This window comes from Myotis nattereri (assembly GCF_964212035.1).
Source record: "Myotis nattereri genome assembly, chromosome: 6".
Lineage (NCBI taxonomy): Eukaryota > Metazoa > Chordata > Mammalia > Chiroptera > Vespertilionidae > Myotis > Myotis nattereri.
The window spans coordinates 90,604,933-90,631,754 of record NC_138081.1 but is presented as its reverse complement, the minus strand read 5'-3'; the positions used below and the strand labels follow the sequence as shown (position 1 = coordinate 90,631,754).

The 26,822-nt window shown below is 43.8% G+C and overlaps 1 protein-coding gene across 1 annotated transcript in view; it reads right to left on the bottom strand.

The window, feature by feature from the left end:
- Nucleotides 1-1,216: 1,216 nt before the first annotated feature.
- Nucleotides 1,217-26,822, bottom strand: part of PPP1R14C (protein phosphatase 1 regulatory inhibitor subunit 14C) — a gene marked incomplete at its 5' end in the record, with an annotated part of 59,386 nt that continues 33,780 nt past the window's right edge. Inside the window, 3 exons of the mRNA XM_081093669.1 lie at nt 1,217-2,754; nt 21,377-21,409; nt 22,895-22,978. Of these exons, the coding sequence (XP_080949795.1) occupies nt 2,680-2,754; nt 21,377-21,409; nt 22,895-22,978 (192 nt within the window). The 3' untranslated portion in view covers nt 1,217-2,679. The remainder of the gene's footprint in view (nt 2,755-21,376; nt 21,410-22,894; nt 22,979-26,822) is intronic.

Genomic DNA, 26,822 nt, shown 5'->3' with positions numbered 1-26,822 from the left:
ACTGGCCTCAGAACCTAGAGACAGAACCTAGCGAGAGAACATGGCAAAAGATCCTGGACTGAACCTGACTACAGAAATTGGCAAGAGAACCAGACTAGAACCTGGTGACTGAACCTGGCTGGAGAACCTGGACAGAACCTGGCTGGAGAACCTAGCGAGGGAACATGGCTACAGAACCTGGCTGGAGAATCTGGAGAACCTAGCAAGAGAACATGGACACAGAACCTGGCTGGAGATCCTAAGCAGAACCTCTCTGGAGATCCAGACCAGAACTTGGCTGGAGATCCTGGCTGGAGATCCTGGCTAGGCTGCTGATAAACTGAACACTGTCTCCGTGTCCTTCCTTCTTCGCCAACTCCGTCTACACCTTTGGGGAACCCTGGACCTGCTGGGGTTGGACCCCGGCAGAGAGCCAGAGACCAATTCCTTGTAAGAAATGTAGCAATGCTTGGATTTTATGTAGGGAAATAGAATGATCAGAGCTGTCTTTCAGAAAGATTGTTCTGGCTACTGGGTGGAGAGCACATCAGAGAGGCAAGACTGGACATGGAGAAGCCAACTCCAACGGTTCCAGCCACCAAGGCAAGGAAGGGTTCACAAGGGACAGATCTGAGAAGAGCACAGTGACTGGGAGTATGTTGGGGACAGAGATAGGAGTCAGACGAGGCCCACACTTGTGGCTTGAGTGCTCAGGGGACATCAGGTGTTGTCACGCCCTGAGTGAAGGAAGGGAGGGAAGGCGGGAGTGTGTTCTGTGGCCGGATCAGAGGCCTTAGGAGGAAAAACTCATTCTTGCTTCATCTGAAGACCATAACTTGGGCTGGTCAAGCCTAAGGAAAATCGTACAAATCCTGCATTTTTCTGTATTTACAGGGTGCACGACATTCTCATGGTAATAGGAATACCTGATTAATTTGAAATCTTCTTGAGGATTTATATCAGATGGGTAAAGGGGAGCTTTAATAAGATGAAGGGGCATGGCCGAGGAGAGGGTTGGAACAGAAGGCAGGCGGAACCAAGTGCACAGAACTCACCCTCTGTTTCCTTCTCAACCCCGGAAGGTCCTCCAGCTCCGCTGCCCTCATCAGGAGAGGCCTGGGACCCAATGCCTGAGAAGGAACAGCTGGACACAGCAGCCTGGCCCCTCCTCTGCAGAGCGCCTGACAGAGTCAAGTCAGCACGTGGCCATATTTTATGAGGCAAACAGTGAGCAGAGTTGTAAGCAGCTCCATTTATTTGAGTAAATAGCTTGTAAAGAAATCATTGGTAAACATTACAAAATTAAATACATTTTCAAAAGCTTGCCAGTATACATAAAATTCACAAACATAGTTCTTTTAAAAAATAAAATATGTTCAAAGCACCCTTGATAGAAAATGCCTGACCCCTGTGCTCCGCTGTAGGTGGGGCCTCTGTGGGGAGGCAGCGGGACCTCCTGGAGGGAAGCAAGAGTTCCTACTCTGACCTTTCACTCCACCCGAGTCCATCTGAATTTTGAGCCTCCCCCAAGGAGCCGGTGTGTAACTAAGAGGGGCAGGGCAGGTGCCCCAGGCCTAGCTCCAGGCAAGGGAATCAGGGTGCCTAGAGCCAGAGTCCTCACCATATGCCACTAGAGAAACCAGAAATGCACTCTCCACCGAGCTTCCCGACCAGCCAATGCTCCTCTACCAACTTTCTTGAGGGCAGGAGAGGCTTCCCCACCTCTCCCTCTGCTCACCACTGAGCGTACCCCCTCTGGTCTGCTGCTGCCCAGGCACAGAAGTGACCAGAACCTAGTTCTAAGAAGGGAGATGCATAATCTGCTGGCTTCCTTTTGACCTGCTTTCATGGAGAGAATATTACACAGTACTTGGTTTAAAGCAGAGACTTCATCACTACCCAGTGCTCCCATTTTCCACAGAAAACACTGCTCAGATAGCGAGGGCTCCTCTCTAGACATCCCAGTAGTTCTTCCAACGAAGGATTCGTAAAACTTTAAAGTACCACAAATGAGGCAATAAGTACACGACCTGGCAAAGCATCCCAATGAATGAAATAATAGAAAGTCCATAAATTAAGCCCTTGACCAACTCAACACTTTTGTAGTGTAGCTCATTCAAATAACGGATACACTGGATTCTTTCACTTTGGTGCATAAAGCGGATGTTGGAGGTCAGCAGCACTCACATGAAGAATACCTAGTGGCCTCTGGCCAACACACGTGCTGTGACCTCCAGTTAAAGGACAACCACACGTTCATTTCATCAATGTGAAATAAAGCTCACATCTACGCTGGAACTCTGTTGTGTGTAGATATATACAAGTATGAGAAATTCGACGTCTGAGTCAAATGCAGAACTTAAGAAAGAAGGATTACCCAACTAGTTGTTAAAAAACAAACAAACCATCATCCCTGTATAGTTAGGTCATCAACATCGGATTTCTCGAAGAAAATACTGCCTAGCCCACCCATCCTTGGATGTCTGTCTGGTTTGACAATCCCTGGTTAGGCTGAAACCAGAGTGGTATCTTTGCTATTAAAATAGTACACCAATGAAACCTTTAAAAAACAAAAAAACAGAACGCTCTTGAATAAATGTCTAACAGATGCCCCCTCCCCGAAAAAAGTGAAATAGTCTGAGTAAAGTCCAGTTCCTGGGACCCAGTCTTGGTGTCCAGGCAGTGCCACCCTGTGCAGAATTACACAGTCTTCTTCTGCGGGGGGCTCAGCTTCCTCATGCCTCTTATCCGAGAAAGCAGCTCCTTGATAAATTCCTAAAAGAGATCAGAAGAAGTTAATGTGAGGGGCTCACTCTATTAAAATGTGGGTTGAAAAATCTGCTTGAAGTAACTGATGTCAATTGAAGTTAACCTCAGTTGATGAGTTTGTTTGGATGTATTAACCCCAACTGATATAAGGCAGGACATTTTTTTAAAAATATATTTTATTGATTTTTTACAGAGAGAAAGGGAGAGAGATAGAGAGTTAGAAACATCGATGAGAGAGAAACATCGATCAGCTGCCTCCTGCACATCTCCTGCTGGGGATGTGCCCGCAACCCAAGTACATGCCCTTGACCGGAATTGAACCTGGGACCTTTCAGTCTGCAGTCCGATGCTCTAGCCACTGAGCCAAACCGGTTTCGGCAAGGCAGGACATTTTTAAACAATGCCTTCTAATTGCTACACAGATGCTCCTCGACATACAAGGGATTCAGGTTGAAAATACCGTAAGTTGAGCCTGGCTGGTGTGGCTCGGTGGTTGAGTGTCAACCTATAAACCAAGAGGTCACAGTTCAATTCTGGTCAGGGCACATGCCTGGGTTGCGGGCTTGATCCCCAGTCGGGGGCATGCTGGAGGCAGCCAATCAATGATACTCTCTCATCATTGACGTTTCTATCTCTCTCTCTCTCCCTCTCCCTTCCTCTCTGAAATTATAAAAATATATTTTAGGGAAAAATACTGTAAGTTAAAAATGCATTGAATACACCTAACCTATGGAAGATCATAGCTTAGCCTAGCATCCCTTACACATGCTCAGAACACTAACAGTAGCTACAGTTGGGCAAAGTCATCTCACTGCCGCTGTCCAGCATCATGAGAGAATATCATACGGCGTATCGCTAGTCGGGAGAATAGCAAAATTCCAAGTATATTTTCTACTAAACTATCCCTTTTGCACCATCATGAAGTAGAAAAATCATAAGTTGAACCATCATAAGTCAGGGACGGGCTGTGCTCTTTACGGAGAAGTCCAGGCTGCCTTCATTCACTGACATTGTCTACTTGGCTCCTGAAGGCCTATGTGGCTTAGATCAGTGCTTCCAAACCTTTGATAAACCTTTAATCCGAGCATAAAAATCACCCCTGAAGCCTGTGGATTCTGATTTTGTAGGTCCAGGTCGGGGCTTGGGATTTTGCATTTCCAGCGAGCTGCCAGGTGATGCCAGTGTTAGACTCTGGACCACACCCAGGAAGGCAGGGTGAGACCAGTGGTTCTGAATTTGAGCGTGTACCAGAATGGCCAGGGGGCCTGGTTAAACCACAGGGTGCTGGGCCCACCCCCGGAGTGTCTGATTCAGTAGGTCTGGGTGGGGCCTGAGAATCTGCATCTGTAACAGGCTCCCAGGTGACACCTATGCTGCTGGTCTTGGGATCTTACTGAAAAGCACTGGTCTATGTCACAAGAAGACTTTTGACTTTTTTTTTTTTTTTTTTTTTTTACTGAAAATCATCATTTTAAGAACACACACATTTTCCATTTACAATCCAGCATATATAAACACACCCCTACAATAAAAATGTAAAGTACTCATACTTACTATACCCAATGGACCCTATATTTTCCATGTATGCTAATTTCACTTACAACGTAATGCTGGGAGACCCACTGAAGTGATTTCATGATTCATGGCTGAGAACCCAAACACTGAAGAACCATCTAGAATGGTTTCCAATTTACAGCATCAGGAATCTTTCACTGTTGCCTCATGTTTTAAAATATTTGGTACCAAATGACAGGAAAATTTAATGAATTAGTAATTAAACACATTTTACAATGTTTGTGATCTCTTTAAGGGCAATTTCAGCAGTTAAAGAACTTGGATGAGAAAAAGAATGTGCACATATAGGTTGCCTCGCTTGCATTGAAATAAAACTCAAAGTCTGTGTTCACACAAAAAGATTTGGCTACTAAATAGATCACATTTATTAGATAATGACTTTGCCTTCCTATCTGTGTTTGTCAAAGACAAGGCGGACAGCAGTCAGACTTTCTCTGATCAGCAAGTGACAGCCAGCAATGCAGAACTGAGCAAAAACAGGAAGAACCTTCCCCTGCATTATGCCTCTGCACTGTTTAAGCTCTCAGACAGTCTCCTACCCCAATCACAGCCCTTAGTCACCAGCTCCCACGCTAATGATGCCTGCAACTATTCTCTGGCTCTAAAACACAATAAGCTTGAATACTTCATATCCTATTAGACACCTATTTCCTTTTTTAATAATCCTTTTGCTATTATAAAAGCAGTATGAGCTTGTCCTAGAAAAAATTGAAAATACAAACCAGCAACAATTACTCCTCAGAATGAACCACTATTCACATATTTTCTTCTATGGAAAGTATTTTTTACCTAATTAAGATCATACTGTATAAATATATCCTTCTTTCCATTTAGCAGTATGTCAGAGCTTTTCCCCACAACATTAAATTGTCTTTCTAAAAATAGAAGATTGTATAACCATTAAAATTAATTTTTACAATCTGCTTAATTCTCTCCCCCCCCCCCAATAGATATTTGGTTGGCTCCTGGCTTTTCAAAATTATCAACAATGCCACAGTCAACATCTTTGTGCATCAGTCTTTGCCTGCAATTTGGATTATTCCCTTTGGAAAGCCACCACAAAGTGGGTCGAAGGACAAAAGCAGTTTTATCACCACCATTTCTAAATTTGAACAGGATGAAATCCATGTGAACAAAATGAGGTCCTGTTTCCAGTTTCTGAACACTATTTCATCTAATTTAAAGAATTCTCTAGGATAAAATAATGCTGAATTTTCCCACATAGTCAGTTTCCATTTTGAAAAGTTAAATGCATTTCCTATTGCCCTTTTACTATGTGATTTAAACAATGCAGAGGCTGCACATACAATTTCAATTTTGTGCTGTTTTTAATCTATTACTCAGCTGACTGCTGTGAAAAATTCCAACATTTAAGTGAAGATTTTCTTTCTCTCTCTTTTTTTAAAGCAAAAGTCAGAATTACAAACCCTATCATTTATCTTGTTAATAATTCTGGTAACTTTCCTTCACTATTTTAATAATATTTTTCATAAAGATCATTATAAAATAAAGACTAAAATCATATAAGGAATGATGTAACCTAAACTACAGACATTTCTTCTTCAAGACACAAGTAATTTGGTAATTTAAATCAAATTCAAATTTCCTTAAAACATTGGTTATAATGTGTAAAAATATGAGTGATTAAAAAGTTAAAATAAATAACTCATCTTGTATTTATGATATATTAACATTAATAAAAGCCTCATTTAAAATTTTATATTAACATAATTTATGTCTATAACTAAATATAACCTATTGTGCATGTTTAAACTGTTCATTAAATTTGCATAATGAGATGCTCAGCTCACTAAGTTAAAAAATAGCGCTGAAACCGGTTTGGCTCAGTGGATAGAGCATCGGCCTGCGGACTGAAAGGTCCCAGGTTCGATTCCGGTCAAAGGCATGTACCTGGGTTGCGGGCATATCCCCAGTAGGAGATGTGCAGGAGGCAGCTGATCGATGTTTCTCTCTCATCGATGTTTCTAACTCTCTATCTCTCTCCCTTCCTCTTTGTAAAAAATCAATAAAATATATTAAAAAAAAAAATAAAAAAAAATAAATAAAAAATAGCAAGATCAGTATTTATTCTCCAGATAGAAACTTGACAACACCACTTGCAACAAAGATTATATTGATTACACACGATTCACAAAGAAAATTCAAAGATCTCTAATCAAAAATACTGACTGATAGCTCTTGGTTTCTATTACTCAAGAATCCGATCTAATAAAGAGGGAATATGCTAATTGACTCTCATGCCATCACAAAGATGGTAGTGCCCACAGCCAATAAGGAGGGAATATGCTAAATGACTGCCATGCCCTCAAAGATGGCAGCGCCCACAACCAATAAGGAGGGAGTATGCTAATTGACTGCCATGCCCTCAAAGATGGTGGCACCCACAGCCACAAGATGGCGGCACCCAGTCCTATCAGCCCCACTGGGGCTGCCATGCACCTGCCTCCAGAGTCCCCCAGTACCCTCAGCCCTCCAGCTGCCCAGGGCCGCCAGAGGCTCAGGGAACCAGGGCTGGCCGAGGCTTGTGCTGTCAGCAGTGGCAGCAGCAGAGGTGTGATGGGGGTGTCACCTTCCCCTAATCGCTGGGTCGCCTCCCAGACTGTGAGAGGGAGCAGGCCAGGCTGAGGGACCAGGCCAAGCTGAGGGACCGCCCCCATCCAATGCATGAATTTTCATGCACCGGGCCTCTAGTATTCTATATAAGTAATGACATATCTCATTTACTTCCAAAAAAGCTCTGAATTAACAAAATGAAGCCAGCATGGGGGTCTAGGTCACTGCACACATGCAGAGGCCTTGCAAAGAAACAAGTGAGAAAGTGGGCATTCCTGGCAAAGGAAAGCCACGGTCAGCATGGTGGGAGCCCTGGTAGAGATGCTAGGGCCTTGTTGGCCACAGTTAGATGATGAGAGATCATTCTCGGTGCAATGCAAAGTCACCAGCCACTTTCAAGACAAGAGCATCATCTGGTTCGGGCTTTTAAAAGATCCCTTTGGGACAGATTCAAAGACTGAGACACAGCGATCAGGCTATCAATCCCCAGAAGGAAAGTAGGGGAGGGAGTGGGTAAGGGGAAGAGATCAACAGAAGGACTTGTATACATGTATATAAGCCAAACCAATGAACATGGACAACAGGGGGATGGGAGCATGAGTGTGCGGGGGAGGGGGGGAGGTTGGGGGTTAATGGGGTAGATGAGGACACATTTTTAATACCTTAACTAATAAAAAATAAAAAAATAAAAGATCCCTTTGGCTGCTGTGTTTTATGAAGAATGGGTTTTATGACGACAAGAGGGAAAGAGAGATCAGTGTGGAGCTATTACAATGGTCCAAGCAAGGTATGCCAATGTCTTGGAGTTAAGTTGATGGAAACTGAAATGGAAATCAGTGGATAGATTTGGGATCCATTTCAGAGGCAGAGCCAAAAGACCTTGCTGGTGGGCTGAATGGGGGTAGAGTGCAGTGGGGAAAGGAGAGTGGGAATTAAGAACTTCGTCAGAAGTTACTAGAGGAAAGGCAGTGGCATTTGCTGAGACAGGGGATAGCTGAAGGGGGGAAAGATTTATAGATATGAGATGTCTACTAGACATCTGGGCTAAGGCATCAAGAGAATAGATAAATATAACTTTAGGTTTCAGTTCTTGGTTGAATGCATAAATACGGGCACTACCAGCACTAGATCAGTGGCTCTCAACTAAAAAACAAACTGAAAAACTAAAATACTGTGTGTGACCCACACATTGTTATAGCAGCCTAGTAGACAGAAATACCAGTAAAAGACTAAAACCAAAGTTTTGTGAATAAAATATAACGCTTACTATAAGTAATACCTCTTGATATTTTCATTCTATTTTATTTTGAAAAAACACAGACTATAACCAGCTAATGGGTTATCAGCCATAGTTTATAAACACAATGATCTAGACTGAGGCTATTCAATACAGTAGCCCTTAACATGTGTCTATTTAGATTCAGATTAATGAAAATAAATAAAATTTAAAATTTTGTTCCTTTGTCATACTACCCACATTTCAAGTACTCAATAGCCACATATGACTAGTGGCTACTGTAATGGACACTGCAGATACAGACTATTCCCATCGCCTCAGAAAATTCTACTGGACACAGCAGATGACAATGCTTTGAATCACAGGACTAGATGCAGAACATTGGAGAGACGCATAGAGAGGAGAAGAAGGCTGGAGACCAAGGCCAGAGTCCCCCCAACAAGTGAGGTCTGGTAGAGGAGTTAGAATCAGAAAAGGAGACTGAAACAATAGAGATGGGGGAAACCCATTAGCAAGCATGTCAAACTCACTCCGGAGCCGGAGGGCCGCATGCCTCATTTATTTAAACAAGGCATGTGGCCCAGGGGCTGCAAGTTTGACATGCTTGCTAGAGTGTGCTATTAAGAAGACAAGAGAAGTGTTGGCCAGAGGGTTTTCTAGTGTTTCTAAAAGGAAGAGGTACTCAATGAAGTCAAGAGCTGATAAAGGTTGAGAAAGTCAAAGACAAACAAAGCTATTCAATTGGCAAGAAAGGGGCCATTGTGTATCAACTGGGGGGTGTGGAATTGCACACAGTTATTAACTGGCAGCAGCTACTATGGAAGAAGGTTCTAGAGATTTTCCTTTAAGTCCTGAAAAAACACTAGCCAGCCTGAGGGAAGTTAGGGAAAATGAGAAGCATTTAGGAAAGGGCAGAGTCTAGGACAGTAATGGCGAACCTTTTGTCAGCATTTTGAAAAACCCTAACTTAACTCTGGTGCCGTGTCACATATAGAAATTTTTTGATATTTGCAACCATAGTAAAACAAAGACTTATATTTTTGATATTTATTTTATATATTTAAATGCCATTTAACAAAGAAAATCAACCAAAAAAATGAGTTCGCGTGTCACTTCTGACACGCGTGTCATAGGTTCGCCATCACTGGTCTAGGATGTGTGTGTGTGTGTGTGTGTGTGTGTGTGTGTGTGTGTCAAGCCCTACCTGAGAGATCAAAAAGCAACAGAAAGAAAACAAACATTTCCAGTAACCTTGGAAACCTGACTTTATATAACATGCAGCCACCCGATTTACAAGAGACTTCTAAGAAACAAAGAAGCCAACGCAGGTTTCCGAGGGGACCTGGCAGCCACCGTGAACACAGAAGGTCCTTCCTCACTCTGGAGTTTCAGCCATGTGGCACTGTCAGAGGGCATGGCATCACAGTGGCCACACTCTACTCTGAGCTCTCATCCCTCGATCCCTCCTGGGCCCTGTAGCTCTCAGCTTCCACCTCCTCCTGCCAGCTCCGTCCTGTGCAGGAAGTGGCAGATGGACACCCGTTTTGTAATTATCACCAGAGCCAGGTGTCTGGGAACCTTACCTAGACACTCTGAGTGATTCATCTGTTACTCTCATTGAGGATGTTGCAATGCTTAAGCGAAGATGGCTCCATCAGAAAGGAGGAAAAGCAGAAATCACAGCATCATTGCAAATCACTGCTTTGTGTATAAACTGCCTTTATGTCATTCTATGAGCATTTCAAGTCATTTTAAAAGATAAAGTAAGTGGATATTATGTTGTAGCCCTTTGATTAGAAGCATTTTCTGAAAAGAAAAAAAAAAGAAATTTAGAAAGAAATGCTTCGACCACTGCTCAGTGAATGGTGTCACCAACCACGTTAATTATATAAATCATGCCAGCTCCAATAAAGCATGCATAGCAGAATTCTGGATGCCGGACCTGCTTTTCCAAAAAATTATCCACCCCTTACACAGAGTACAGGGTGGGTGAGGAGAAAGAGCAGGTGAGAATTCTGAAGACTGAGATTCACGTGGGTCAGCAACTTCCCTGTGTCTTCTCTTTGTCACCCCAGTTGATGCACCAGTCATTTCCTTAAAAATACACAGTCACAGGGACCATCAGCTCCTGGTCTGAGACTCTGCTGGATGACAGCAAATCAAGTCAGCTGTGCTCTCCCCTCCCTCGCCATAATATAATTTTGTATTAGTTTCAGGTGTACAGCATAGTGGTTAGAAATTATATACTTTACAAAGCAATCCCTGTGATATTTCCAGTACCCACCTGGCACCATACATAGTTATTACTATATTATAGACTATATTTCCTATGTTGTACTTTACATCCCCATGACTATTTTGCAACTACTAATTTGTACCTCTCAATCCCGTCACCTTTTTTTCACCCAGCCCCCAGCTCGCACATTTTATGTAGCTACCTGACATTTCTTCCAAAAAGCATGGCATTGAATAGATGACATGAGAGTGAGGCAATTTGTGATCAGGGGGAGGAAGAGAAGATTTTTTTTAAATTTGAGACATAAATGATATATGTTATATTAGTTTCAGGTGTACAACATAATGCTGTTAACGTAGGTAGCTAGTTAATATTAATAAAGGAAGGTCGAGATGGCAGCATAGGTAAATGCAGTACTGGCTTCCTCGTGCAAGCACATACAAATGATAACTAAACTACAAAACAACCATCATTCAGAACCGTCTGAAATCTGGCTGAATGGAAGTCCTACAACTAAGGAATTAAAGAAGAAGCCACAGCAAGACTGGGAAGAGCTCCTGGACAGCAGCTCTTCCATTGTAGTCACAGTTGGTCCTCTCAGCCAATTGGCCTGAGGTTCAATCCCTCCCAGTGATGTCAACAGCAATCAAGGCTCAACTACAATAGGACAGTACACAGAGCCCACACAGCAGCATATCGGGACTGCGCAGCTCAGGTAGCTGGGGAAGCTAAACTACTGGGCCCTACAGAACACCTGCTACACAAGGCCACTCTACCAAGTCTGACAGACTTAGAAACTCTACCTAATACATAGAAACAGACACCGGGGGGCAGCCAAAATGCAGGGACAAATGAAAAAAAAAAAAACAAAAAAACAAACAAACAAAAAACAAAACAAAACAGAAGAAATCCCCAGAAAAAGAACTAAATGAAATGGAAGCAAGCAAACTACCAGATACAGAGTTCAAAACAATGGCTATCAGGATACACAAGGAACTTAGTGAGAACTTCAAGGAACTTAGTAAGAACATCAACAACATAAAAAAGGATCAGTCAGAGCCCTAGCCAGTTTGGTTCAGTGGATAGAGCATCAGACTGTGGATTGAAGAGTCCCAGGTTCAATTGCAATCAAGGGCACATGCCCAGGTTGTGGGCTCAATCCCCCATTGGGGGCGTGCAGGAAGCAGCCAACCAATGATTATCTCTCATCATTGATGTTTCTATCTTTCTCTCCCTCTCCTTTCCTCTCTGAAACCAATAAGCATATTTTTTTTAAAAAAAAGGATCAGTCAGAAATGAAGGATACACTTAACTGAAATAAAGAATAATTTACAAGGAAACAACAGTAGAGGATACTGAGAATCAAATCAGTGATTTGGAATATGAGGAAGAAAAAAACACGCAATCAGGACAGCAAAAAGAAAAATAATTTTACAAATGCAGATAGTATAAGGAGCCTCTGGGTCAACTTTAAGCATACCAACATTCACATCATGGGGGTGCCAAAAGGAGAAGAGAAGGAATAAGAAATTGAAAACCTATTTGAAAAAATGACAGGAAATGTCCCTTACTTGGTGAAAGAAATAGACATGCAAGTCCAGGAAGGGTAGGGAGTCCCAAACAAGATGAATCCAAAGAGGCTCACCTCAAGATACAAAAGTAAAATGCTAAAGGTTAAAGACAAAGAGAGAATCTTAAAAGCAGCAAGAGAAAGCAGTTTGTTACCTATAAGGGAGCACCCATGTGACTGTCAGCTGGTTTCTCAACAGAAGGCAGTGCCAAGAAATATTAAAAGTGATGAAAAGTAAGGACCTATGATCAAAATTACTCTACCCAGCAAAATTATCATTTAGAATTGAAGGTCAGATAAAGAGCTTCACACACAAGAAAAATCTAAAGGAGTTCATCACCACCAAACCAGTATTACATGAAATGTTAAAGGATCTTGAAGAAGAAGAAGGAGGAAGAGGAGGAGGAGGTGGAGGAGGAGGAGGAGGAGGAGGAGGAGAAAGAGGAGGAGGAGGGGAAGGGGGGAAGGAGGAGGAAAAAGAAGAAAAAATATTAACAATAAAATGGCACTAAATAGATATCTGTCAACAATTGAATCTAAATCCAAAATAAATGAACAAGCAGAACAGACACAGACTTGTAGACACAGAGGACATTTTGACAGTTGCCAAATGGGAGGGGGGTGGGAGATTGGTTAAAGGGATTTAGAAGCACAAATTAGTAGTTACAGTGTAGTCATGGGGGTGTAAAGTGCAGCATAGGGAATACAGTCAGTAATATTCTAATAACTAGGTATGATGCCGGGAGCCGGTCCATGCTTGCTGTTTCAAGGGACCTGGCATATATGGCATACTGTTCTTAATATGTTTGCTCACCTTCTTGGCACTATGTGTTTTAACCAAGGTCTCTGAGAAAGGTTGTTTCCCCAGGTAGGGATTTTCCCCTGAAGTTAGGGAGGGAATAAAACCCCTCAACTAAGTGCCAGGCGGGTAATTAATCACTTTAACTATGAACAATCATGCTTAAGCTACATAATCTTTACTCCCTGGAATGGAGATAAGAAACGCCCTAACCTTTGGAATAGAGATTGATAGGATTGGAATCAACTGGTAAAAATACAGCTGTAACAACACAGAACGGAGAACTCAGAACTTAGAAGACAGAGCTTAGAACACAGAACTAAGAAGACAGAACCTACACAGAACCTACAGACAGAAGAACTTCGCTGGAGAGAACATGGGAAAAGATCCTGGACTGAACCTGACTACAGAAATTGGCAAGAGAACCTGACTAGAACCTGGTGACTGAACCTGGCTGGAGAACCTGGACAGAACCTGGCTGGAGAACCTAGCGAGGGAACATGGCTACAGAACCTGGCTGGAGAACCTGGAGAACCTGGCTGGAGAACCTAGCAAGAGACCATGGACACAGAACCTGGCTGGAGATCCTAAGCAGAACCTCTCTGGAGATCCAGACCAGGGTACTTCAGACCCCCCTATAGAGGATAAGTAGGGTAAGAAGGTGGATAGTACAGAACCTAGATTGAGAAGATGTGCCATACTGAGTCCAAAGAAAGAAGACTCTGTATTGATTCTTAGATTGAGAAGATGTGCCATACTGAGTCCAAAGAAAGAAGACTCTGTATTGATCTTTAGATTAAGAAGATGTGCCATACTGAGCCTAAAGAAAAAAGACTCTGTATTGATCTTTTAACACATATGCTTGCTAGCAGAGGAATTAAGGTTACTCCCAGTCAGACAGAACGTTTTATACAAGAAGTATGTCCATGCTTTTCTGAGGAAGGAAAGGTAAATGTAAAGGCATGGGAGGAGGTAGGCCCAAGGAGCCTTATCCTTAACCCCACTGCATCCTTTCCACCCCGGGAAAGTGCAGGATTGGCAAGCTCTCCCTGGGGTGATAGATCAGGACTCAGGTAATAGCGGAAGGCGCCAATCCTACTCTTAAAATGGATACAAGAGAGCATTTCGGGTTTTTCTTTTTAATGCCCGCTTTTAAAAATATAAAAAAGGGGGAATTTGCCGGGAGCCAGTCCATGCTTGCTGTTTCAAGGGACCTGGCATATATGGCATACTGTTCTTAATATGTTTGCTCACCTTCTTGGCACTATGTGTTTTAACCAAGGTCTCTGAGAAAGGTTGTTTCCCCAGGTAGGGATTTTCCCCTGAAGTTAGGGAGGGAATAAAACCCCTCAACTAAGTGCCAGGCGGGTAATTAATCACTTTAACTATGAACAATCATGCTTAAGCTACATAATCTTTACTCCCTGGAATGGAGATAAGAAACGCCCTAACCTTTGGAATAGAGATTGATAGGATTGGAATCAACTGGTATAAATACAGATGTAACAACACAGAACTTAGAAGACAGAGCTTAGAACACAGAACTAAGAAGACAGAACCTACACAGAACCTACAGACAGAAGAACTTCGCTGGAGAGAACATGGGAAAAGATCCTGGACTGAACCTGACTACAGAAATTGGCAAGAGAACCTGACTAGAACCTGGTGACTGAACCTGGCTGGAGAACCTGGACAGAACCTGGCTGGAGAACCCAGCGAGGGAACATGGCTACAGAACCTGGCTGGAGAACCTGGAGAACCTGGCTGGAGAACCTAGCAAGAGACCATGGACACAGAACCTGGCTGGAGATCCTAACCAGAACTTCGCTGGAGATCCAGACCAGAACTTGGCTGGAGATCCTGGCTAGAGATCCTGGCTAGGCTGCTGATCAACTGAACGCTGTCTCCGTGTCATTCCTTCTTCGCCGACTCTGTCTACACCTTTGGGAATCCCTGGACCCGCTGGGGTTGGACCCCGGCATCTGGCGCCCGAACAGGGACCCCTAGGTAAGCCCCACTCTCAGGATGGATAGGACTCCACCGTAGGAAGAGGGTGGATAGTCTTCGCCAACTCCGTCCACACCTTTGGGGACCCCTGGACCCGCTGGGGTTGGACCCCGGCAGTATGATATGAGATGGGCATGAGATTTTGGGGGACTATCACTTAATAAATGTTATGTCTAATCATTGGAGTGTATACCTGAAATTAATGTAACATTGTGTGTCAACTGTAATTAAAAAATAAAAAAAAATGATTTAAAAGTGTTAATAAAGGAAGGTAGCAAAGGGAATCAGACATGAAGCATATACACTAGGGAACTGAAATGAACGCTAAGCCTGCTTCACTAGGAAGCTGCAGCATTCATAGGCTCCCCACGGGACTGCTGCATCCTCTGCCCTCAGCACCAAATCCCCCAAATGGGCAGGAAGGATCTGAGGGAGGGATAATGTAATAAGGGGATCATTCCTTTGCTGGGTGCATGTGTAGCAGGAGCCAAGATGGTGACCATAAAAGGGAGGTGCCTAGCCGTGGAAAAGGGTAGGATTGGATAAAGGTCACAAAACCCTGGAAGATCCAGAAACGGGATTAGTTAGGGGATGGACCCAGTACAAACCATGAAGGACTGGGAAAGAGATTGGTAAGTTGGAAAGCCTGAGATAATATAACTGAAGCTCAACAATGGCAAGGGCTTCCCACCCCTGAGTCCCAACACACATTAGTTCGCCGTTCACTTGGGCATTCTCTCTCCATAGCAGCCATGTGGGCCAGCAGCTGCGCAGGCCCCAAGCTCAGCCTCCATGGCAGCCAGGCAGGCTCCAAAGCAATGGCACAGAATTTCTGGACTCTGGCCCTAATTCTGGGCTTGATGAAGACAAGGCTGGACTTCTTCCACAGTGGGACAGACGGAGATGGGGCATCGGAACCTGGGGAAAGTCTTTTATTTCTATTCCAATAAATCTTACTACTACATGTCATCCTCCCATATGTGGGTCCCCAAAATGCTTTTCTTGTGACTCAGTGGAAGGACTGCATTCCCACCAGCAACATCATGACATACTCACCATAATAAGTCTAGTTAACATTCACTACCACATAACTATCCTATTTTTTTCTGTGATAAGAACTTTTAAGATCTACTCTCTTAGCAACTTTTAAATATACAATACGGTATTAACTCTAGTTACCACACTCTGCAAGATGAATTTCTAGATTTAACAAAGTTTAGGTAAGTGAGGACAATGGAAGGGTAATAGGTATCTCTTTTAAAACATGATGGCAACCCTGAAAATGGTTCCAAATGGCAAAATATCCGCACCCAAAGGACCAGCGAAGCATTTAAACATCACACTGTAAACTTTTATTGGCTTAAATATTCAGGTCACACAGGAGGCCAAAGGGACAGGCAGTGATTCAGTACTGAGAACACAGTTTCTGGGGCGTCCTCAGCCCCGTGTGACACTGGGATTTGCACCCTGCAGTCACAGACTTTCAGCACCGTCATCACTACCCACTGAGATATTTAATTTCTTTCCTCTCAGAGGAGAGGGTGGACAGTGTTGTTTATCATTGGAGAGGTTCATTTGCTAGCAGGGCACACCAGAACTGATCCTATTTTTCATTATCTGAAAAGAGGCTCATGAATCTGTTATGAGTAAAGGTTTGTGCCTGCTGTTGTTATAATCACTTCTGCCAACAGAAATTCCTGAAAGTCTTAGGCATCCTGGATGACCCCCCTACCCATCCCCAGTCACCCCATCTCCTTTAACTTAAAAACCATTGACACTACTTTGTCCATTTATTTTCTTGACTATATGCCTTTAAAGATTAATTTGTTCTGCTGATAAAAGCAGTCCCCTTAATCTACTTTAGAGTTTCAGACTACTGCTCTTAGGTTAATTTATTTTGTACCCAAATTCTAGCCCTTATTTGTATGCAGAACAACAGTTCCTTTGCTCTTACCATATTCAACTTTACCAGCATTTAGTTCTTACTTCACTTACTAATAGTTTTCTCAAAATCCACACACTTGGAATTCAGACAACATAACATAAAATCCACGTAAATGATCCAACCAATGCAAATAACCAATGGAGTTAATTCAGCAAAATTATAATCTCCCATTTTATAATCACCACAAAACTAAAGTAATTTCATCAAGGATCCCATTACCAACGAGGGACAATAGTACTTCCTACAAGAACCTCAGTCTCATGTAAATGAAAGAAACCCATTTCCAAACTTTGAAATTTGGTTTTGGTAGTAACTCCCTTTGCTAAAAATTATAGCAATCCAAATGTCATGTGTTAAACTGCTCTTAACTCTTATTCCCTCTTCTGTCTAGAGAAGTCTAAACACAAGAAGAGAATGTGGAGCTGTTTATAAGATAGAGTTGATCAGCTCTTAAAACTCGATCATTCATTTTGAGTTTAATGAAAAAAGGAAAGGCCATAAAATCACACTCAAATCACTCAAAAATGCCAACCATTTTAAAGGCCCACTGCCCTTTAAAACCTGTACCCTCCTCCTCCTCCATCTCGCTTTAAAAGAAAAAAATCATTAATTGCTGGAAGAAAAGCATCCAAAGGCAAAATACGTGTGGCTCTTCCTATCATGGCATCTCTTTTTTCTTTCCTTATGTTACATCACAATTATTGTTGTCATCATCATAACTATTCTCATGGTCAAACTGCTTCTAAGAGTGTGTAGTAAAGAATTTAACCTTGCCCAGAAAGATGTCTGGTCTTTGCCCTCAGCTCCTGGGAGGCATGCTGCCCTTGGAATGTTCTGCCTGATGAGAGTGTCTTTGTTCACCTGGGGCTAGGGACATGAAAGACAGTCTAACAATGTGATGTAGGGTGGGGGCTTTGGGTCACATGGTGCCAGCTCAATGTCCAGAGGGCCTGGTGACTTGGGGTCACTGTGGGCAGTCAACCATGACTATGTGACCAAGTCCCAATAAAAAATATTTGGCTCAGATGAGCTTCCCTGGTTGGCAATACTCTCTACACTGCCACACCGCATAGCTGAGAGTCAACACTGTCTGTGACTCCCCTGGGAGAGGATGGCTAGAGGCTCTGCACTTGGAACTTTCCTGGACTCTGTCCCATGCATCTCTTCCCCTGGCTGACTTTCATCGGTAGCCTTTCACTGTGATATAACTGCGAGTGTGACAACTTTCAGTGAATTCTGTGGGTCCTTCTAGCAAAACAGCAAACATGAGTATGGCCTTGCACTTGCAATTGCTGTCAGAAGTGAGAATGGTGTTGGGGATGGTTTCCTAACTCGGCAGAGGATGTGGAATGAAGAATAGGAAATAAATGCAGAGTTTTGCTCCATGACTCCATGTCTTTGGCAAGCTCACCTACTAGTAATGTTTCTGGCTTGATTTTCCTCAATGAAGATCATCTTAATCAGGTTTATAAATATTCCAGAGTGGCGCATGTGCTCACCCAGTAAGAATTCAGAGAAAGGAGGTGAGAAGTAGACAGAGCACAGGATGTCAACTCAAATGTGGGGTCCAAACACCAGGTCCAGCACGGCCCGGCTCTTTTTCCTGGGCCAAGGAGGCCTGGTGTATGAAGAGCCCTATTCTAAGTATGTGAGCAACTGACATGCTGGGACCAAATTTTTTTGGCTACTAGGTAAGGTTACTCATGTTTCTGGTGAATAAGTCCCACCCCTTTATTACTTACCCCCTAATTACAGTACACTGAAACATAAGGCTCTCATAGCCGAGGGCTACAACCACTAGAATGTCCTTTTCATCTGATTACAGTCTTTCTTTGGAAGCTCCCAGTTCTCTCACTGGTCAGTAACATTGTCCTGAAGGTGGCAGCTTTCAAAGGTTGTATTTCAACTTAATCTAGCATTCAAGCTCTATTCCTCACCGCAGCCCAAAACTGCAGTCTTTTTTAAGGAAACCCCATAAGAAGCCACATGGAAAGGTTCCCCTGAGTGTAGACATTCACACCCGTTAGAGTGGAGTGAAGTGCCCCCTTCCTCAGTTTCTCTAGCAAGTACAGATTCCCATAAAATCATATCCTATTAAGCACGTTGGTTCCTAACTTAGAGAATCACGGGATAAGCTGACACCCTGGCATTTCTGTCCTGTTATTCCTTTTTTAATATTCTTTCAGCATTTAAATTCTCTACATAGCTCACTGTGGCCTTATACAAGATTGTTTGTAAAAGGAACATACAGATTCGCTGCTTTATCTGAGTTCCTAGATTAGTTACAGACACATAGATGTTTGATAAACATTTGTTGAGCAAATGAATAAAGAAAATATAGCAAAATGCCAAGCCGCGTCTCCTCCCATCACCCACACAGCTTCTCTGTGTTGTAAATATCCAGTTTATAGTTTCTCTCCCCTACAATCAGCTCAGTGAACAGGGACTGTGAGTACTTCCAGGGACACAGAGACTCAAGAATATTTCAAACAACAGGTTAAAATGCTACATGGGTAAGAGCTGATGTGATCAAAATGAGTTGACAATGGCCACCACAAAAGCATGTCAGAAAGTGAGACCAAGGCAAAAGCTGAGGATTCTGCCTTCTGGCTGCCAACACAGAAAGAACCACAAAGCAGGCCTGCTCCTGTCTACTTCTATTTACAACCATGAGCAGAAATTCCTTTCCTGCGTCTTCATGTGGACGTGCCATTTCCGCAACCAGGCAGGTTACTGAGGCCCAGAGATGCTTCCCACCACCTACTCTTAGACTTAGTCGTCTGCATGAACCCCTGATCACATCCACTTACAGGCTTTGATTTCCAAAATGATAGGAAATAGCACAACCTCTGTTTCACAGAAATGAAATAAATGCACAGAAAAAAAAAATCGGATGTTTATCTGAGAGAATGGCACAGCCACCTTCAACTATAAGAAGAGATTTCTAAAAGCCCGTGGATTGGACTGGCAACTACCTTAACAGATGCTAACACAGGTGCCCTCAAGCACATGTTAAATGTATTTTCTGTCACATCTCAATGCAATGGAGGCGCTCCTATGTGATCTTAAGATCTGAAAATCATGCACAGTTAGACTGAGAAATAGAAAAGCAAGCTCCTCCTAGTACCCCCACCCCTGATTGCTACAATGTCTGCTATGCCGTTATCTACGGATCCTCCAAATCCAAGTAATAACCAAACAAAAATACTCCTTTTCTTCTTGCATTACATAAAGACATTCTTTTTCTACATTTCAATCAGCTCTATGTTAATACCTTTCCAGGAAAAAAAAATGGATGTCCAAACCTGGCAGGGAATGGAACAAATCCTATATAATAAAAGCCTAGGTGGCGTCACACCCTCATGCAATGGCCACCATAAGATGGCTGCACACACAGTGGAAGCTCCAAGTGGTAAGGCCTGGGGGTCCCACTGCTCTGCGCAGCGTGGAGGAGGCTGGTCACAGCAGGGGAGGGCAGTTGGGGGCAATCAGGCTGGTAGGGGAGAGCAGTTGGGAGCGATCAGGCTGGCAGGGGAGGGCAGTTGTGGGTGATCAGGCTGGCAGGGGAGGGCAGTTGGGGGCGATCAGGCAAGCGAGCAGTTAGGAGCCAGAGGTCCCAGATTGTGAGAGGGATGTCCGACTGTTGGTTTCCCTCAGCAGTCGGACATCCCCCAAGGGATTCCAGATTGGAGAGGGTGCAGGCCAGGCTGAGGGACACCCCCCGCCCATGCACAAATTTCATGCACTGGGCCTCTAGTTGATTTAATAAAAGACACTGCTATTTTTTTTTTCTTTAGAAGGTTAATCTTATATCTGACTTTCAAAAGTATGACTATGTATTACATTGATTAAAAAATATTTTTAATAACTAAAATTAAAAATCTCTGTGACCACAAGATAGAATCAATATAAAGAAGAACTAGAGATTGTAAGAATAAAGCTCAAGGTAGTAACTGGCCATAAACCAAATGATCATAAAATACCCAGTCATTTAAATCTTACACATTCTTATAAAAGCATGCTTTCCCCTCACTTTGTAATTATGTCACTTCAAAAAGCAGAAGTCCTACCACCAAATGGACTCCCAAGCATCTGATAAACCTTCCTATTTCTCTGATTTATCGCAGAGATATAGTAAAAGTACTTCTTTCACCAATATTTTCTTAACTGATCAAATCCTCCATTCCCACATTGCTCTTTTGTTCTTTAGTGTATACATTAAATGCTTCAGTCTAACCAAACTAATACCCATTGTTTTCCACAGTAGTACTTATACACTTGATAAGTATCTAAACTAAACATAAAATTGCTCCTTCCAAAAGAGGCAACTGTTCAATTTTGAACAACAGAATTGGCTGTAAGCTTTTTAAAAAATACACACCTAGACACCAATAGAATGCATTCTCCAGTTACAACCTAAAACCTCCACTAAAATGATTCCAAAACCTCTTACAATTACCTTTGAAGTTTGGCTTTTATATAAAAGCAAGCAACGCATGAAAATCAATTCATTTTAAGTCTTCCTAAACCAGGCATGTTCAGGCTTACAAATAATTATGGGTAATAATTGCTACTTAGTATATATGTAATCAAACCCACTTATTGTGGTTTGGCTTTAAAAATAGACTAATTGATTTAATAAAAACCAATTCAAACATGGCATTTAGGAAACATTATTTGCTTACCTCTGTTGGTTTGTGGCAGTCTACGAGAGCTTCCTGGAATGAAATACACAGAAGGTAAGTTTTATTATTTTAAAAATCAGTATCATTTTAAAGGTGAAATTAAAAATTATTTCTTCTTTATAGTATTATTCTAAACATGGTGAATCAACATTTCACATTGACTGTCTAGAATCACACTTTATTTCAATACCCACTGACCACCTAGAGATATAAGGAGTTGTGCAGGGCCAGGGTGGTTTGGTGGTTGAGCTTTGACCCAGGAACCAAGAGGTCACGGGTTTGATTCTTGGTCAGAGCACATGCCAGGATTGCGGGCTCGGTCCCCAGTAGGGGGTGGGCAGGAGGCAGCCAATCGATAGTTTCTCTCTCATTGATGGTTCTATATCTCCCTTCCTCTTCTAAAAATCAATTTAAACTTATTTTAAAAAAGATATAAAGAGTTGTGTCCTTCATATGCAGGAATGCCTTACATTTTCCAGAGCACATGCATGCACAGGCATACACACACACCTTTCCTTTGGGCTGCCAACTTGGTTAATAATGAACGGGATATACTTCAATTGAGACAGCCTCTGAAAGATGGTGACAATCACACTGGAAAGTCAGGGGCCTGGGTCACACCTCTGCAGGCTTCAGTGTCCTCACCTGGGAACCAAAGGGGATGACCTGACGGTAGCTACACCCCTTTCAAGTTCTCAATGTTAGGAAAACTTGATGTCATTCCATGCTGTATAAAACTGATGCCCACTTTCCTTTTTTTAACTTTCATCTCCCACTTAAATTTACCAACAAGATATAATCATTAAACCAAGACTTGTTCGCCACTCAAGGGATGCTAGTAATTATTAACACATTCATGTATTAAAATGTGACCTTTAATTGCCTTTAGCGATCATTTGCCCCTGGTAATAACCAACCACCATTAACAGTAATTATCTGTGAACATTCAAAACATTGGCAAGTCAAAGGTTGACTGGTTTTAGAAACTCCCAAATATAGATTTTTAAATGATAGATTTGACCTCTTCTGGGAAGGGAAATAAATATTGTATTACTGTGGGCCAAGGAAACATGAGACATCTCAGCATGTACCAGGATGCTATCAGGTGAGCATACTCTAGTAAAAGAAACTTTACTAAACAGAATTATGTTGTACATAATCTTATGTAGAAATGAATGTCATGAATGATATAATCCACTGAGTTTAGACACCCAGTTTCCAGCTCAGCCCTTCTCCCTCTCATACAATTGTTGGGCATCTCTTCCTTCTCTGGCAAATGGATCTCAAGAGGCAGAGCCAGCTCTCCCTCCCAAAAGAAAAGTCTGGAAAAACTCACATCCATAAGGTACTTCGAGAACTGACTGTTGTCAAGAACTGCTTTACCGTCAGAGAACCAGAGGTGAGCTTCATGAGGGTGAATACGTCGCATCCCATCCCTTTCCCCTCTGCAAGCTCAGGAGCCCCGAGTGGATTCAAGCACCTACAACGGGAAGGTTCTAGATTTTGAAAGCTGCTTACCTGTAATTTTAAAGCTCTCTCTTCTTCACTGTCTGCATCAAGAAGATCATCAATGTCAATTTCTACATCTGGCATTTCTTCTTCCTGGAGGACAAATGAGAAGGCATTCTATTTAGTGAGAAACTACATCGTGCTGAACCAACTTAGCTGAGTTAAATAAATGACTAGATCACCAGCTGACAGCAAAGGGGAAGCAGAGACTAGCAGGAAGAGGAGGAAGAGGAGGGGAAGGAAGGGGAAATGGGAGAGGAGAAAGGGGGGAAGGGAAAACAAGAAAAAGTAGGGAGAAGGAGGGAGAAAAAAGAGGAGGGAGGGAGGACGGGGGATGGGAGAGGGGGAACAAAGGAAGTTTACGAGTCACAAAGCAGTAAAAAGTAAATTTTCAAAAATAACAAATTTCTGCTTTCGGGCAGAAAACTGCAATGATAAGTACACGAGAAGGATTGGTAAATTATAGAAAGAGTAGTGAGAGTTGGGGTTTCCTACCCAACAACTACCCTTCTCTTACCCTTCTCAAAAAACGCTGTCATTTTGCATTTCACATTCCCATTAGAATCAATATCTTTGATTCTTTTGGGGGGGGGGTTGAATAACTTCTTTTATGATTCTGGGTCTGAGGAAAACCTGATTTTGTCACAGGTTTCTGAGGTGGGGCCCTTGGATGAGCCTCGCCTGAGCCTAGCCCCAGTTCCTGACTCAAGAGAGGGCTCGGACCCAACTGAGGCCAGTGAGGACCTCTGGGAATAGAAGCTCTTCCAACAGACGCACCCTCCACTCTCCCTCCGATCTGACAGTGGGCTGGGGCAGCTCTGAGCCTGAACATTGCCAGCAGTCATCATGGAACCCGAAAGGAGTGGGGCTGGCTCCACAAAGGGGCGGGGTCAGAGAAATAGGGAAAGGGGGTTCTGGAGAATTTCACTCAGTCACCGAGTCAAACCTCCTCTAAAACAGGCACATTCACAAGTAAATTCCTGTTATCATTTCAGTCAGAGTGACTGGAGTTTAATATTCCCAAAACTAAACGTCCAATCCAGAAAGGAGGGCAAGAATGTACGGCTGGAATGTGTGAAAGGCCTCACTGACTTGGAACCAGTACTTCCAATCCAAAGTAAGTCTTTGCTGCTTCTCATTTCTCCTGCTACCTGATCTCCCCCCATACCTCTGAGGGTGCTGAAATCAAATCACATCTAACAAGCGCTGTCATTTTGCATTGCACCTTCCCATTAGGAGTCACCTGCACTCCAACCCCTCCAGCCACAGGGATGGGCGAGAAATGATTGAGAAACCTGTGTGTTTGGGGGCGGAGGGGTGGGGGGGCAGCGGGGGGGACACCTGTGCATCCACCTGGCTTAGCCGCTGTGTGTCAGCTGCATCATCTGGTCTTCAGGGCAAGGCTGACTTCCTGAGTCTTTCCTTTCTAAGAACATTTTCCCCTGTTCCAACACAAAAGCAGACCCAAGTGTTTTGAGGACACTGAGGACTCTGATACACTCCTATGAAACCACAGGGGCTGCTGCCCTGACCTGGAATGCACGGGGCCCACTTGCATCCAGTCCCTCTGTCTCTCTGAGTGGAGCCCTCCTGGGGCAGAGCAGGGAGATGGATACAGATGTGGACTCTTTATGGGCAGAGGATGCTGGGAGGACCCCAAGGCTCCACTCCATTGTCAGGACACCAGGAAAGACCACCCTGGACATGTGTGCAGCTCCCCCTCCCTGGGTACCCGTCTCCTTGCCCAGCCCTAACCTTCCCCTCCACGACCTGCCTGTGCCTGCCCGACTTCCTCTTTTTTTTTTCCCCCTATTTTTTTCTTTTTCTTTTTCCCTTTTCCGACTTCCTCTTTTTGTGTCTATGTGAAACCCTGCCGAAAGGAAGACTCACTGAGGGAGAATTTAAGATGACAGTGGTGGAGCTGTCAAGGGTGCCAGACTTCTCAGAGTGAAAGGACTGGTGGGACCTGAGACACCATCCAAGAAATGCCCACGATCACAACACCACTGGCAGCCCTGGAACTCGGAGTGACGCCGGGAAGGCACAGCCTCGGGGCCTCCCGGCCACGGCCTATCTCAGTCGCAGTCTATTTCCTTTCCTCTCCCCTCCCCTCCCCAAATCAGTCATTTGGGTGCAGCATTTATATTTGGTTGGAGCAGCAGGTATATATCTATGTGATGGTTCATGAAATCAAGCAGAGGAAGACGGTGTAGGACCTGCTCCGGGAGTCACAGGTCCAGGGCCTCTGTGTCTGCTCTTCTTAAAGGAGATCATAAGTAAATAATGGCTTGCCCAGAACGCCGCAGAAGGGTTTTCCTGCAGCTGTTATTCAGCTTTGATGCTCCGCCCAATTTGGTCAAAAGGGCTTTTACTTGTGTTGCAAGACGGCAAGCTCCAGGCCCGCCCACGTGGGAGGCCCCGGCAATTAGGTGTCCTCCGCCCAGCTCTCCCTCAGGCCCCGCGTGACCCACTTTCCCCAGTCCTCCAGATCCAGGCCGCCCAACATGGCAGCCACAGGTGGTGTTTAAATTGAAATTCACTGAAATGAAATCAACAAAGAATTCAGCTCCTCAGTCCATGAGCCATAAATTTCAGTGCTCAATTACCGCCTGTGGTGAGTGACTACTGCCCTGGACGGTCCCATAGAGCAGTGGTTCCCAACCTTCTGGCCCTTTAAATACAGTTTCTCATGTTGTGACCCAACCATAAAATTATTTTCGTGGCTACTTCATCACTGTAATGTTGCTACTGTTATGAATCGTCATGTAAATATCTGACATGCGGGATGGTCTTAGGCGACCCCTGTGAAAGGGTCGTTAGGCCGCCAAAGGGGTCACGACCCACAGGTTGAGAACCGCTGCCATAGAGGCTCTCATTCCTCGGGACAGCACTGCCCTGGAGCCCACCCACCCTGGACTAGAGGTGGGAAGCAAAGCTCCCTTCCTTCTCAGAGACCCTCGCGAGGAGTAAAGAAAATGCATCGCGAGGCCACCGCCATTACTCAAGGCAGGTGGCTGGGAAACTCTGGGCGTGGCCATCCCGGTGGGAAAGCTGATGCAAACAAGTCCCCGAGTCATTACAAGAATCATGAGGCAACGGCACTGGCTACCAACCTATGTTGCTACCCACCCTCATCCATCAGAGGGTAGGAGGGGCCTGAGCCCAGGTGCGTTCCCGCCGTCCATGATGCCAAACCAAAGCCTGGGTGAGAAGGACATGGAGACACGGGCCACAGAGGCACATGTGGGAGAGGCCTGGGAAGCAAAGGCTGATCTAGTATCGGGTATAGAACCCTGTGTCTATTTGGCATTTAATATTTTTAATGAGGAGTGTGGAAATAGTCCATATTCCATTGACGTTTTCTGTGTCTCTACCTTCTGTATAAAGCAGTATCACTGAATGTAACCTTAGTGACATTGCTTACTCTGGTGTCCCAGAGTTCACTGGGATTTGGGGGTTTCCCCACATTAAACACAGATCAAACAATCTCTTCAGAGTCGCTGAGGTAAGCCACCAGCTGACAACATGTAGTCACATGCCCTCCTGTAGAGACGCACGGAACAAGGCACCTGATTATTTGGCGCATCTTTCCTGCTGGGAACCCGCTGTGTACGAGGCACCATGTGTCAGCCGCTGTAAGGCTCTGTCTTGGACAGACACACCGTCTAAGCTCAGGACAAAACAATGTACAATGGCACCAAAAGAGAGAGACAGCCCAAGTGCCCTGGCAATTAAGGAGAGGGAAATTTCCACCTGGGCCGGGCCGGGAGGTTTCACAGAGGAGAGAGCATGTCAGCTGGCCTTGTGGAATAGCAGGATTTGGACAGGTTTAAAGGGGGAGGGGGAGCACCCACAAGAGGCAACAATGTACAAAGGAGGCAAGAATACAAGGTGTGTTCTAAATACATAGTGCAGAAAGGCCCTTTTCTTGAGTCGG